The following is a 14231-nucleotide window of genomic DNA, read 5'->3' on the forward strand; positions in this document are numbered from 1 at the left end:
TTATTTGGGACAATCTGTTCTTCCATGTAGTGAATCTGTTATGCAATGTGTTTCTATTGGCTAATAGCAGTAATGCTAAATTCAATGTGTCAAACATTTTTTTTTTTATATACTGAACAAAAATATAAACAACATGTAAAGTGTTGGTCCCATACGCTGAAATAAAAGATTCCAGAAATGTTCCACATGCACAAAAATCGTATTGCTCTTAACTTTTGTGCACACATTTGTTTACATCCCTGTTAATGAGCATTTCTCCTTTGCCAAGATAACCCTGATTCAACAGCATGATCATTACACAGGTGCACCTTGTGCTGGGGACAATAACTTAAAACTACCTGCCTCCAGGACACCTACAGCACCCGATGTCACAGGAAGGCCAAAAAGATCATCAAGGACAACAACCACCCAAGCCACTGCCTGTTCACCCCCAATATCATCCAGAAGGCGAGATCAGTACAGGTGCATCAAAGCTGGGACCGAGAGACTGAAAAAAAGAGTCTATTACTAGGGTGGCTGGAGTCTGACAATTTTTAGGGCCTTCCTCTGACACCACCTGGTACAGAGGTCCTGGATGGCAGGAAGCTTGGCCCCAGTGATGTACTGGGCCGTGCGCACTACCCTCTGTAGCAGTTGTAGAACCAGTCAGGAAGCTCTCGATGGTGCAGCTGTAGAACTTTTTGAGGATCTATGGCCCATGCCAAATCTTTTCAGTCTCCTGAGGGGGAATATGTGTTGTCGTGCCCTCTTCACGACCGTCTTGGTGTGTTTGGACCGTGATAGTTTGTTGGTGATGTGGACACCAAGGAACTTGAAGCTCTCAACCTGCTCCACTACAGCCCCGTTAATGAGAATGGGGGCGTGCTCGGTCCTCCTTTTCCTGTAGTCCCCAATCATCTCCTTTGTCTTGATCACATTGAGGGAGAGGTTGTTGTTATCCTGGCACCACACTGCCAGGTCTCTGACCTCCTCCTAATAGGCTGTCTCATCCTTGTCGGTGATCAGGCCTACCACTGTTGTGTCGTCTGTAAACTTAATGCACGGCCCCATGTCGCAAGGATCTGTAAACAATTCCTGGAAGCTGAACATGTCCCAGTTCTTCCATGGCCTGCATACTCACCAGACATGTCACCCATTGAGCACGTTTGGGATGCTCTGGATTGACGTGTATGACAACCTGCTCCAGTTCCCGCCAATATCCAGCAACTTCGCACAGCCATTGAAGATGAGTGGGACAGGCCACAGCTAACAGCATGATCAACTATGCAAAAGGAGATGTGTGTCTCGCTGCATGAGCCAAATGACGGTCAAACCAGATACTAACTCGTTTTCTGATCTACGGCCCTACCTTTCTTTTAAGGTATCTGTGATCAACATTAGAGGTCGACCGATTATGCTTTTTCAACGCCGATATCGATACCGGTTATTGGAGGACCAAAAAAAGCCGATATCGATTATTCAGTCAGATATTTTTTTATTTATTTGAAATAATGACAAATACAACAATACTGAATGAACACTTTTATTTTTAATTAATATATAATATAATACATCAAAATCAATTTAGCCTCAAATAACTGGTGAAACATGTTCAATTTGGTTTAAATAATGCAAAAACAAAGTGTTGGAGAAGAAAGTAAAAGTGCAATAGGTGCCATGTAAAAAAGCTAACGTTTAAGTTCCTTGCTCAGAACATGAGAACATATGAAAGCTGGTGGTTCCTTTGAACATGAGTCTTCAATATTCCCAGGTAAGAAGTTTTAGGTTGTAGTTATTATAGGACTATTTCTCTATATACCATTTGTATTTCATATACCTTTGACTATTGGATGTTCTTATAGGCACTTTAGTATTGCCAGTGTAAAAGTATAGCTTCCGTCCCTCTCCTCGACCCTACCTGGGCTCGAACCAGGAACACATCGACAACAGCCACCCTCGAAGCATCGTTACCCATCGCTCCACAAAAGCCGCGGCTCTTGCAGAGCAAGGGGAACAACTACTTCAAGGTCTCAGAGCGAGTGACGTCACCAATTAAAACGCTATTAGCACGCACCCCGCTAACTAGCTAGCCATTTCACATCGGTTACACCAGCCTAATCTCGGGAGTTGATAGGCTTGAAGTCATAAACAGCTCAATGCTTGAAGCACAGCGAACTGGCAAACGCACGAAAGTGCTGTTTGAATGAATGCTTACGAGCCTGCTGCTGCCTACCACCACTCAGTCAGACTGCTCTATCAAATATCAAATCATAGACTTAATTATAACATAATAACACACAGAAATACGAGCCTTAGGTCATTAATATGGTAAAATCCGGAAACTCTCATTTCGAAAACAAAACGTTTATTCTTTCAGTGAAATACGGAACCTTTCCGTATTTTATCTAACGGGTGGCATCCATAAGTCTAAATATTCCTGTTACATTGCACAACCTTCAATGTTATGTCATAATTACGTATAATTCTGGCAAATTAGTTCACAACGAGCCAGGCGGCCCAAACTGCTGCATATGCCCTGACTGTGCGTGCAATGAACGCAAGAGAATTGACACAATTTACCAAGTTTAATATTGCCCGCTAACCTGGATTTCTTTTAACTAAATATGCAGGTTTAAACAAAATATACTTCTGTGTATTGATTTTAAGAAAGGCATTGATGATTATGGTTAGGTACATTCGTGCAACTATTGTGCGTTTTTCGCAAATGCGCTTTGTTAAATCCTCCCCAGTTGGGCGAAGTTGGCTGTCTTTGTTAGGAAGAAAAAGTCTTCACAGTTCGCAACGAGCCAGGCGGCCCAAACTGCTGCATATACCCTTGACTCTGTTGCACAGAACGCAAGAGAAATTACACAATTTCTCTAGTTAAAATAAATTAATGTTAGCAAACAATATTAACCTGTTTAGGATAGGGGGCAGTATTTTCACGGCTGGATAAAAAACGTACCCGATTTAATCTGGTTATTACTCCTGCCCAGAAACTAGAATATGCATATCATTGTTTGATTTGGATAGAAAACACCCTAACGTTTCTAAAACTGTTTGAATGGTGTCTGTGAGTATAACAGAACTCATTTGGCAGGCCAAAACCTCAGAAGATTCTAAACAGGAAGTGCCCTCTCTGACCATTTCTTGGCCTTCTATACCCTCTTTATAGAAAACAGAGGATCTCTGCTGTAACGTGACATTTTTAAGACTCCCATAGGCTCTCAGAAGGCGCCAGAACGTTGAATGATGACTCTGCAGTCCCTGGCTGAAAAACAGTAGCAGTGGTCGATCTGAGAACAATGAAACAAAGAATTATAGATACAGAACTCCTCTATGCACTCGATATGTCCGATTTTAAAATAGCTTTTCGGTGAAAGCACATTTTGCAATATTCGGGGAAAGCATATTTTGCAATATTCTCAGCACCCGGCATCACAGGGCTAGCTATTTAGACACCCAGCAAGTTTAGCACTCACCAAAGTCAGATTTACTATAAGAAAAATGTTATTACCTTTGCTGTTCTTCGTCAGAATGCACTCCCAGGACTTCTACTTCAATAACAAATGTTGGTTTGGTTCAAAATAATCCATTGTTATATCCAAACAGCGGCGTTTTGTTCGTGCGTTCAAGACACTATCCGAAAGGGTAAATAAGGGTGACGAGCATGGCGCACTTCGAAGCATGTCAACCGCTGTTGAAAATCCATTTTTATGCCATTTTTCTCATAAAAAAGCGATAATATTCCGACCGGGAATCTGCGTTTAGGTAAACAGACGAAAGAAAATAAAGCATGGGGTCGACTCGGGCATGCGCCTAAGCCCATAGTACTCTGATCGGCCACTTGCCAAACGCGATAATGTGTTTCAGCCTGGGGCTGCCTCGATATCATTCAGCTTTTTCCCGGGCTCTGAGAGCCTATGGGAGCCGTAGGAAGTGTCACGTTATAGCAAAGATCCTCAGTCTTCAATAAAAAGAGCCAAGATGAACAACAACTTGTCAGACAGGCCACTTCCTGCATGGAATCTTCTCAGGTTTTGGCCTGCCATATGAGTTCTGTTATACTCACAGACACCATTCAAACAGTTTTAGAAACTTTAGGGTTTTTTCTATCCAAAGCCAATAATTATATGCATATTCTAGTTACTGGGCAGGAGTAGTAACCAGATTAAATCGGGTACGTTTTTTATCCGGCCGTGTCAATACTGCCCCCTAGCCCTAACAGGTTAACGAGAGTCTTGTCTTTAAAATGGTGTAAAATAGTCATATGTTTGAGAAATTGAAGTTATAGCATTTATGAGGTATTTGTATTTCGCGCCACACGATTCCACTGGCTGTTGACTAGGTGGGACGCAAATGTCCCACCTTGCCCAGGGAGGTTAAATGATGCTTTTCAATATGATAATTTAAAGATTTTCATTAAAACAACTCATTAAGATAACCACAGTGGTGTGTATTTCAAATCCTCTTACATGCAGAGCATTTCTAATCCCAAAAGGCATAACACTATCTAAACATCCCCTAATTGTATTTTTTTAAAGATGTTGTACAAGCCTTCATGGGAAGTAATTGGGACCAAGACAAACATAAGTGTGCTGATGGCCAAGACGGACAAAACAATCTATCTCAGCTCATTCTTTGCTGTGCAACCCTCAGGGGTTGTAGTTTGGAAATGGCAGCATTGTTTACATTCCATAGGCACCGATGGGTGCGAGCCAGGTTAGGCATGGGAACAAAAACCCAAAGACCTGCACTGTACCATTACCTCTCTCTGCTATATCTGTACCAGCGATGGGGCAGAGCCACTCTGTCTGAGACTGCCTCACTGCTCTGTATAGCAAATTACAAGGTAATATTAAATATTCAGGCAGCTTGATCCTGAAAGTTTGAGTTCTTACACAAAGGGGGAAGAATGGTCACTGTATGTACCCCTAGACTACAGATCCAATGGGGTTGCGGTTCTAAAATATTTTAGCAATGTGACCCATCTACAGCTTTTGGTCAACAACACCGGTTTCTAACCAGCACCCACTCTTTCAGAGAGAACCCATTACGAATTACCTGCAAACCATCAATGGATCCAGATCCATCATTTGATAAACACTGGTGTAAGACACATAGATACCTTTTACGTGGAGGGCGTTCACTCATCGATGTACTCAAAGGACTCAGGGGCCTCCGGCTCCTGTTCCTCCTCCTCGATCTTTGGGCCGTGGGCGGAGACAGGCTCCACCAGCTCCTCATCTTCCTCGCTGGTGTCTTTCATGATGATGATGCCACCAGTGTGCAGCTGAAAACAGACAGGGGACACGGACCAATGGCATGAGCGACTGTAGGCTGTTTGACCAATGACGAGTGTCTTTTTGATCTCAAGGGCGGTGTCGTGCTGTGTTAATACCCAACACCTTGTCTGCCTCCCCGACTGATCAGTACACCCTATCAAACATCACCCACCTGCCCCACGATAATCTCAACTCAAGAGAACACACTGCACCTCATACTGTTTAAATCTCACCCACTCTCCACTGTCAACACTGACTAGCAGGCTTATGCAATAATTGGACACATTTCACAAGGTTTCACAGAAGGCTCATGTCTACGTAAATCTCTGAAGCCGAGAAGAGAGAGAGGATCTTTCAAAAACAATCCACAGACAAAGTGATGGATAACAGTGAAGGGATTTATCGTGACTGCAAGAAGGAACAGGTATTTTTTCAGTCTCTCGGTCTGCCTGTGAGGATTTTGAGAGGATGGTTGCCTCAGACATACTCAGTTATCAAATTGCCATCGGAGTGGTTGTACTGTACATCATGCAGCTTTGTTATCACTGTACAGCAGTGTTATAGATATGGTTGTTTAAGATATGATGCATTTCAGGTCCACACTAAAGCATCTGGCATGGTGAGCACCGCACAGGCTTCATTCTAACTCCTACATTATCATTGGGCAGCTAAGCTAACACTAAACTACTTACAGACCACACTACAAGGTCTTTGGAACAGTGCTCTGATTGTCTTTTATGGAAGAGGTGAAATAGTCACAAAATGGAGGGAAATTCTGTGGGAGGCACACCCTGACCCCGCAACAATAGATGTATTGGTCTTAAAACAATACTCCCGAGTGGCGCAATGGTCTAAGGCACCGCATCTCAGTGCAAGAGGCGTCACTACAGTCCCTGGTTCGAATCCACGCTGCATCACATCCGGCCGTGATTGGGAGTCCCATAGGGCGGTGCACAATTGGCCCAGCGTCGTCCGGGTTTGGCCGGGGTAGGCCGTCATTGTAAATAAGAATTTGTTCTTAACTGACTTGCCTAGTTAAATAAAGGTTCAATTTAAATAAATACCTCTCAAGGTTGCATACAAAAAACAAAATGTGGAATGTTTTAGAAGATCGACGAGAGCAAAGAGGCACCTGTGTCATATGATAATTGGTCCTAGCTCGACTTGTTGATTTTACACGTAACCAGACAATGCTCCTCTTTATAGGAGTGGGATTACGATAAGTGTGCGGGTGACTGCATAATGCATATATCTAATTTTATTTACTGTGGAAACCGGTCAACACTTTGCGCGGGGCCAGAGTCCAGTGGTGTAATGCCGGCAACGTTAAGACTCAGTGGGTGATGATAGGGGTCAGGTACATGGTCCAAAACCAAACCATCTGGGGTTATAATCTTAGACTAAATAGAAATAAAAGATGTCTGATAAAAGACAGCTTCATTGCTGGACCGAGAAACACACTTAAAAAAAAGAAATCCCACACCAACAGTACGTACCGGTTTGAAGGGCTGGTAGCGGCATGTCTCGGGCATGTTAAGCACTTTGAGCTGGGCGGGCATCACTCTAGCTGGGTTTTCCATCAGCTGGAAATTGGGCTCGGGCTCCTTCTTCTTCTCCTTCTCCTCACCTTTCTTCTCCTTCTCAGCCTCCTGTACCTCCTGAGAGTCCAACAAACACAAACAATGCTAAGCGTTTTTCCCCCCTCTTCCTGAGGAAAACCCATGACTCAGTGACTACAAAATGCATTGGATAATACAATAAATATCAATGTCAATAAGCGTAACCCCGAAATAAAGTGGGCTTTTCATGTCACACGTTTCCCGACAACCGAAAAGTTTCAACTCTGGAAGATGTGTTGATTTTGAGATGGGTGATACACCTTATCTGTTGTGTTGCACTTGGTGGCCAGTGATTTGTTAGGCTATTTGCAGCACCCCGCACAAGACAATCTCACTGTTCAACTATCCAAACAATACAACAAACTCCCCCTCTATAAGACACTGTGTGTCGGGTCTGAGTTATTGAATGGTACAAGGTCCTGTGGGGGCATGAAAATTAAGTTCATATTACAAGCTTCTTTGGCCTGTCTTTTTTAGTGGATGACTTTCCGTTTCTCTGAAATGGACACACTTTATTTTGGTCAAGTTAGTGTGGGAGAGGTGGAAAAACTATTGTTATCCATCAATAATGATAAGCCACCAGGTATAGACAACCTTGATGGGAAACTATTGAGAATGGTAGCAGACCGTATTGCTACCCCTATTTGCTATATATTTAACCAAAATCTAAAGGAGTGTGTCCACAGGTGTGGAAGGAAGCTAAAGTAATTCCACTGCCAAAATAAACGACAAAGCACCTGTTGCTGGCTCTGACAGCCGCCCTATCAGTTCGCTGCCTGTTCTTAGTAAACTGATGGAGAGAATTGTTTGACCAAACAAAATGCTATTTTTCAGAGAACAACTCCTGACTTTCAACATGCATATAGATAAGGGCATTCAACTTGTACTGCATTGATTAAGATGACAGATGATTGGTTAAAATAAATGGATAAGATGATAGCTGGAGCTGTATTGTCTGATTTCAGCGTAGCCTTTAATAATATTTGCTTTACATCACCTGCCATCATGTGGTTGGAGAGTGTTCTTCAATTGAAGTTCTTCTAACATCAGATATGTACAGCACTCTTTATGTTTACAAATGATTTGCCACTGGTCTTACACAAAGCTAGAATGAATCCACACAACATGTCAGCACCTACAGACAGTGAGCTCACTGAAATTCTAAATAAGGAGTTAGTCAGTACCAGAATAGGTGATTCAAAATAACTTGGTCTTAAATACATATAAAACTAAAAGCATTGTAAACTCAGCAAAAAAAGAAATGCCCTCTCACTGTCAAATGCGTTTATTTTCAGCAAACTTAACATGTGTAAATATTTGTATGAACATATCAAGATTCAACAACTGAGACATAAACTGAACAAGTTCTGAACAAGACTAACAGAAATGGAATAATGTGTCCCTGAACAAAGGGGGGGTCAAAATCAAAAGTAACAGTCAGTATCTGGTGTGGCCACCAGCTGCATTAAGTACTGCAGTGCATCTCCTCCTCATGGACTGCACCAGATTTGCCAGTTCTTGCTGTGAGATGTTACCCCACTCTTCCACCAAGGCACCTGCAAGTTCCCGGACATTTCTGGGGGGAATGGCCCTAGCCCTCACCCTCCGATCCAACAGGTCCCAGACGTACTCAATGGCCTCGGTGAAACGCTCATTCCTTCGACAATAAACGCGAATCTGACCATCACCCCTGGGGAGACAAAACTGCAACATGTCAGTGAAGAGCACTTTTTGCCATTCCTGTCTAGTCCAGCGACGGTGGGTTTGTGCCCATAGATGGTGAGGACCTGCTTTACAACAGGCCTACAAGCCCTCAGTCCAGCCTCTCTCAGCCTATTGCGGACAGTCAAAGCACTGATGGAGGGATTGTGCGTTCCTGATGTAACTCGGGCAGTTGTTGCCATCCTGTACCTGTCCCGCAGGTGTGATGTTCAGATGTACCGATCCTGTGCAGGTGTTGTTACATGTGGTCTGCCACTGCGAGGACGAACAGCCGTCCGTCCCGTCTCCCTGTAGCGCTGTCTTAGGCGCCTCACAGTACGGACATGGCAATTTATTGCCCTGGAAACATCTGCAGTCCTCATGCCTCCTTGCACCATGCCTAAGGCACGTTCATGCAGATGAGCAGGGACCCTGGGCATCTTTCTTTTGGTGTTTTTCAGAGTCAGTAGAAAGGCCTCTTTAGTGTCCTACGTTTTCATTACTGTGACCTTAATTGCCTACCGTCTGCAAGCTGTTAGTGTCTTAACAACCGTTCCACAGGTGCATGTTCATTAATTGGTTATGGTTCATTGAACAAGCATGGGAAACAGTGTTTAAACCCTTTACAATGAAAATCTGTGAAGTTATTTGGATTTTTACAAATTATCTTTGAAAGACAGGGTCCTGAAAAAGGGACGTTTCATTTTTTGCTGAGTTTATTTGGTTCAAAATATTCTCCAAGACCTAAACCTCAATTGGAGTTGTGCATAGGGCTATTGCGGTTACCGTATTACCCCCACACCTGCGGTCACGAGTCATGCAGGCAGTCAAATTCCACGTGACCGCTTAGTCACGGTAATTAGGCTTCTCCGAGCTCTGATGCTGCTGATGGTCATTAGCATTACATGCATAGTAGCATTTGTGGTCACTTTTGATAAGTGTTTTCCTGTTAATGGAACATTCCTGCTTATAGCCTACTGCCATGTGCACATTGCTGCTCTATAACGTGAATAGCCTAATAGTTTATCAACATTTACAGCTAAACATTCATATGCTGCATCAGCCATATTGCGTAAAAAAGTTTTTGTTGATGCTAGTAGTAATTATCGCATCCCACAACTGTCCCAGGCTATGTTTGTAATATTTATTTCTCGCACAGAATAGGTCAACTTTTGTACTATGGGGGAAAGTAGATTGACAAAGGCTAGTGCTTTTGCTGTTTGTTAGGCCTACTCATTTTGTTGGCCGACGGAAAGTAAATGGACAGTTCTTCCAATATCTTCAATATGCACCTCGGAATTGGATAAGGATGCGCGCAGCTGCGTCCCCGATTTGTCTGTCTTCACCTGTAGCCTGTGAGAAAGACCCAATCACATGATGGAGAGCCACTTGAGTGAGAGGTGCTTCAGAGCACGCAGCACTCAGGGAGTAGGTCACAACGCAGCACTCGGGCCAAGAGCACAACGGCCACTGGCCGCAAAAGGCATGATTTTCTTTTAGGGTGTATTAAGGCCACACAAAGGGGATGCCATCGTGAAATTAGAGGCATTATCAAATTAGAGGCATACCCCCTAGGATCATCTGACCTGATGACTCCTTGCTGTCCACCTGGTCGTGCTGCTGCTCCAGTTTCAACTGTTCTGCCTGCGGCTATGGAACCCTGACCTGTTCACCGGACGTGCTACCTGTCCCAGACCTGCTGTTTTCAACTCTCTAGAGACAGCAGGAGCGGTAAAGATACTCTGAATGTGATCGGCTACGAAAAGCCAACTGACATTTACTCCTGAGGTGCTGACCTGTTGCTGATTTGCTATGAGGACTGGCCACCCCTCATAGCCTGGTTCCTCTCTAGGTTTCTTCCTAGGTTCTGTCCTTTCTAGGGAGTTTTTCCTAGCCACCGTGCATCTACACCTGAAATAAACAAACAAACCTTGCCTGTCATTCTATGTATGCCCTCCCGGTGTTACCTATCCCTGCATCTCATCTGTTCCCTGCCCAGGCCTCTACCATGCATGTGTGGAACCGGCTGCTACCAGGAAGCCCTGCACTGTCTGACGCTAGGCTGAAAACTGAACCATAGTGGTGCAGCGACTCGTATCAGCACGCCTGTTTGTCTGTGTGTGTGTGTGTGTTTACTACAGAACAAACACTCCCATACAGTGTTTGTGTGAGAAAATGGTTAAACTAAAACACTGATATAACACAAGGCTACAATATCCCCCCTTCTCCTTAACCTTGATGACAGCAAGCCCAATCAATCAAAATAAGACGATCCAACTTCGCCTCAGATCGCAAAGCAATTCCTCAACGAGGACATGAAACCAAACATGGCGATAATTCCCTGTGGTCGACATCCTACTAAAAGCAATACTGGTGCATAACGGTACACGTATCAGTACTGTTCAGTACTGGGACCTCGGATCGGTCTAAACTGTGAACCCACATTTTTTTATTTATACAGTACCAGTCAAAAGTTGACACACCTACTACTCTTTCAAAAGTCAATTTTTTTCTTTTTTTTTTCTCTTTCTACATTGTAGAATAATAGAAGACAAACTATGAAATAGCACATATGGAATCATGTAGTAACCAAAAAAAGTGTTCAACTAACCAAAATATTTTTTTAATATTGAGATTCTTCAAAGTAGCCACCCTTTGCCTTGATGACAGTTTTGCATACTCTTTGAATTCTCTCGACCAGCTTCATGAGGAACATTTTCAACAGTCTTGAAGGAGTTCTCACATATGCTGAGCACTTGTTGGCTGCTTTTCCTTCACTCTGCGGTCCAACTCATCTAAAACCCTCTCAATTGGGTTGAGGTCAGGTGATTGTGGGGGCCAGGTCATCTGATGCAGCACTCCATCACTCTCCTTCTTGGTCAAATAGCCCTTACACAGCCTGGAGGTGTGTTGGGTCATTGTCCTGTTGAAAAACAAATGATAGTCCCACTAAGCGCAAACTAGATGGGATGGCATATCGCTGCAGAATGCTGTGGTAGCGATGCTGGTTAAGTGTGCCTTGAATTGTAAATAAATCAGCAACAGTGTCACCAGAAAAGCACCAACATACCATCACACCTCCTCCATGCTTCACGGATGGAACAACAAATGCAGAGATCATCCGTTCACCTACTCTGCGTCTCACAAAGACACAGCGGTTGGAACCAAAAATCTTCAATTTGGACTCATCAGATCAAGGGACAGATTTCCACCGGTCTAATGTGTTTCTTGGCCCAAGCAAGTCTCTTCTTCTTATTGGTGTCCTTTTGTAGTGGTTTCTTTGCAGCAATTCGACCATGAAGGCTTGAATCACACAGTCTCCTCTGAACAGTTGATATTGAGATGTGTCTGTTACTTGAACTCTGTGAAGCATTTATCTAGGCTGCAATCTGAGGTGCAGTTAACTCTAATGAACTTATCCTCTGCTGCAGCATTGACTGACCATGTCTTAATAATGGACTGTCGTTTCTCTTTGCTTATTTGAGCTGTTCTTGCCATAATATGGACTTGGTCTTTTAACAAATAGGGCTATCTTCTGTATACCACCCCAACCATGTCACAACACAACTGATTGGCTCAAACGCATTGAGGAAAGAATTTCACAAATTAACAAGGCACACCTGTTAAATGAAATGCATTCCAGGTGACTAGCTTATGAAGCTGGTTGAGAGAATGCCAAGAGTGTGCAAAGCTGTCATCAAGGCAAAGGGTGGTTACTTTGAAGAATCTCAAATATAAAATATATTTTGAATTGTTTAACACTTTTTTGGTTACTACATTATTCTATGTGTTTTTTCATAGTTTTGATGTCTTCACTATTATTCTACAATGCAGAAAATAGTACAAATAAAGAAAAACCCTTGAATGAGTTGGTGTCCAAACTTTTGACTGGTACTAATATATACATATCTCTATATATTTTTTTTACTCTACATTGTTGGAAAAGGACCCGCAAATAAGCATTTCACAGTTAGTCTACACCTGTTGTTTATGAAGCATGTGACAAATACAATTTGATTTGTTTGGTGTGTTCCAGCTGTGTGCTTCATGGGTGAGTTGGTCACATCAGTGGAGAGAGGGGCTGTGGGACCCTGCCAAGGCTGAGAACTAGCTGCTCCTTAACCTGTTGGGGCTAGGGGGCAGTATTTTCACGGCTGGATAAAAAAACGTACCCGATTTAATCTGGTTACTAATCCTACCCAGTAACTAGAATATGCATGTACTTATTATATATGGATAGAAAACACCCTAAACTTTCTAAAACTGTTTGAATGGTGTCTGTGAGTATAACAGAACTCATTTGGCAGGCAAAACCCTGAGACAGATTCTGACAGGAAGTGGATATCTGATGTGTTGTATTACCTTTAAACCTATGCCATTGAAAAACACAGGGGCTGAGGAATATTTTGGCACTTCCTATTGCTTCCACTAGATGTCACCAGCCTTTACAAAGTGTTTTGAGTCTTTTACTGTGAGATCTGACCGAACAAGAGCCATGGAACGATGATGGCCCATTAGACACCTGGCGCGCGAGTTCATGTTGGGTACCCTCGTTCCAATACGTTATAAAAGAGAATGCATTCGTCCACCTTGAATATTATTCATGTTCTGGTTAAAAAAGGCCCTAATGATTTATGCTATACAACGTTTGACATGTTTGAACGAACGTAAATATATTTTTTCCCCTCGTTCATGAAGTGAAGTCCGGCGGGCTTAGATCATGTGCTAACAAGACGGAGATTTTTGGACATAAATGATGAGCTTTTTTGAACAAAACTACATTCGTTATGGACCTGTGATACCTGGAAGTGACATCTGATGAAGAGAATCAAAGGTAATGGATTATTTACATAGTATTTTCGATTTTAGATCTCCCCAACATGGCGGCTAGTCTGTATCGCAACGCGTATTTTTCTGGGCGCAGTGCTCAGATTATTGCAAAGTGTGATTTCCCAGTAAGGTTATTTTTAAATCTGGCAAGTTGATTGCGTTCAAGAGATGTAAATCTATAATTCTTTAAATGACAATATAATATTTTACCAATGTTTTCTAATTTTAATTATTTAATTTGTGGTGCTGACTTGACTGCCGGTTATTGGAGGGAAACGATTTCCTCAACATCAATGCCATAGTAAAACGCTGTTTTTGGATATAAATATGAACTTGATAGAACTAAAAATGCATGCATTGTCTAACATAATGTCCTAGGAGTGTCATCTGATGGAGATTGTAAAAGGTTAGTGCATCATTTTAGCTGGTTTTATGGTTTTGGTGACCCTGTCTTTGAATTGACAAAACATTACACACAGCTATTGTCAATGTACTCTCCTAACATAATCTAACTTTATGCTTTCGCCGTAAAACCTTTTTGAAATCGGACAACGTGGTTAGATTAAGGAGATGTTTATCTTTCAAAGGGTGTAAGATAGTTGTATGTTTGAAAAATTTGAATTTTGACATTTATTTGGTTTCAAATTTGCCGCTCTTGAAATGCACCTGCTGTTGATGGAGTGCACCACGGGGGGGACGCTAGCGTCCCACCTAGCCCATAGAGGTTAAAGGGATAGTTCCCTCATTTCATATTTTGTAATAACTGCTGCTTTAAAGGGATAGTTCACTCACATTTCAATTTAGCGTTTTCTTACCT

At 42.7% G+C, this 14231-nt stretch overlaps 1 protein-coding gene across 1 annotated transcript in view; it reads right to left on the bottom strand.

The window, feature by feature from the left end:
- The window catches only part of LOC106613492 (26S proteasome non-ATPase regulatory subunit 1), a 113394-nt gene that overhangs the window by 702 nt on the left and 98461 nt on the right, over window positions 1-14231 (bottom strand). Inside the window, exons 23-24 of the mRNA XM_014215780.2 lie at window positions 6761-6922; window positions 5108-5272 (exon numbers count right to left, since the gene is read on the bottom strand). Of these exons, the coding sequence (XP_014071255.2) occupies window positions 5126-5272; window positions 6761-6922 (309 nt within the window). The 3' untranslated portion in view covers window positions 5108-5125. The remainder of the gene's footprint in view (window positions 1-5107; window positions 5273-6760; window positions 6923-14231) is intronic.

This window comes from Salmo salar, chromosome ssa10, assembly GCF_905237065.1.
Source record: "Salmo salar chromosome ssa10, Ssal_v3.1, whole genome shotgun sequence".
In the NCBI taxonomy this organism is placed as follows: domain Eukaryota; kingdom Metazoa; phylum Chordata; class Actinopteri; order Salmoniformes; family Salmonidae; genus Salmo; species Salmo salar.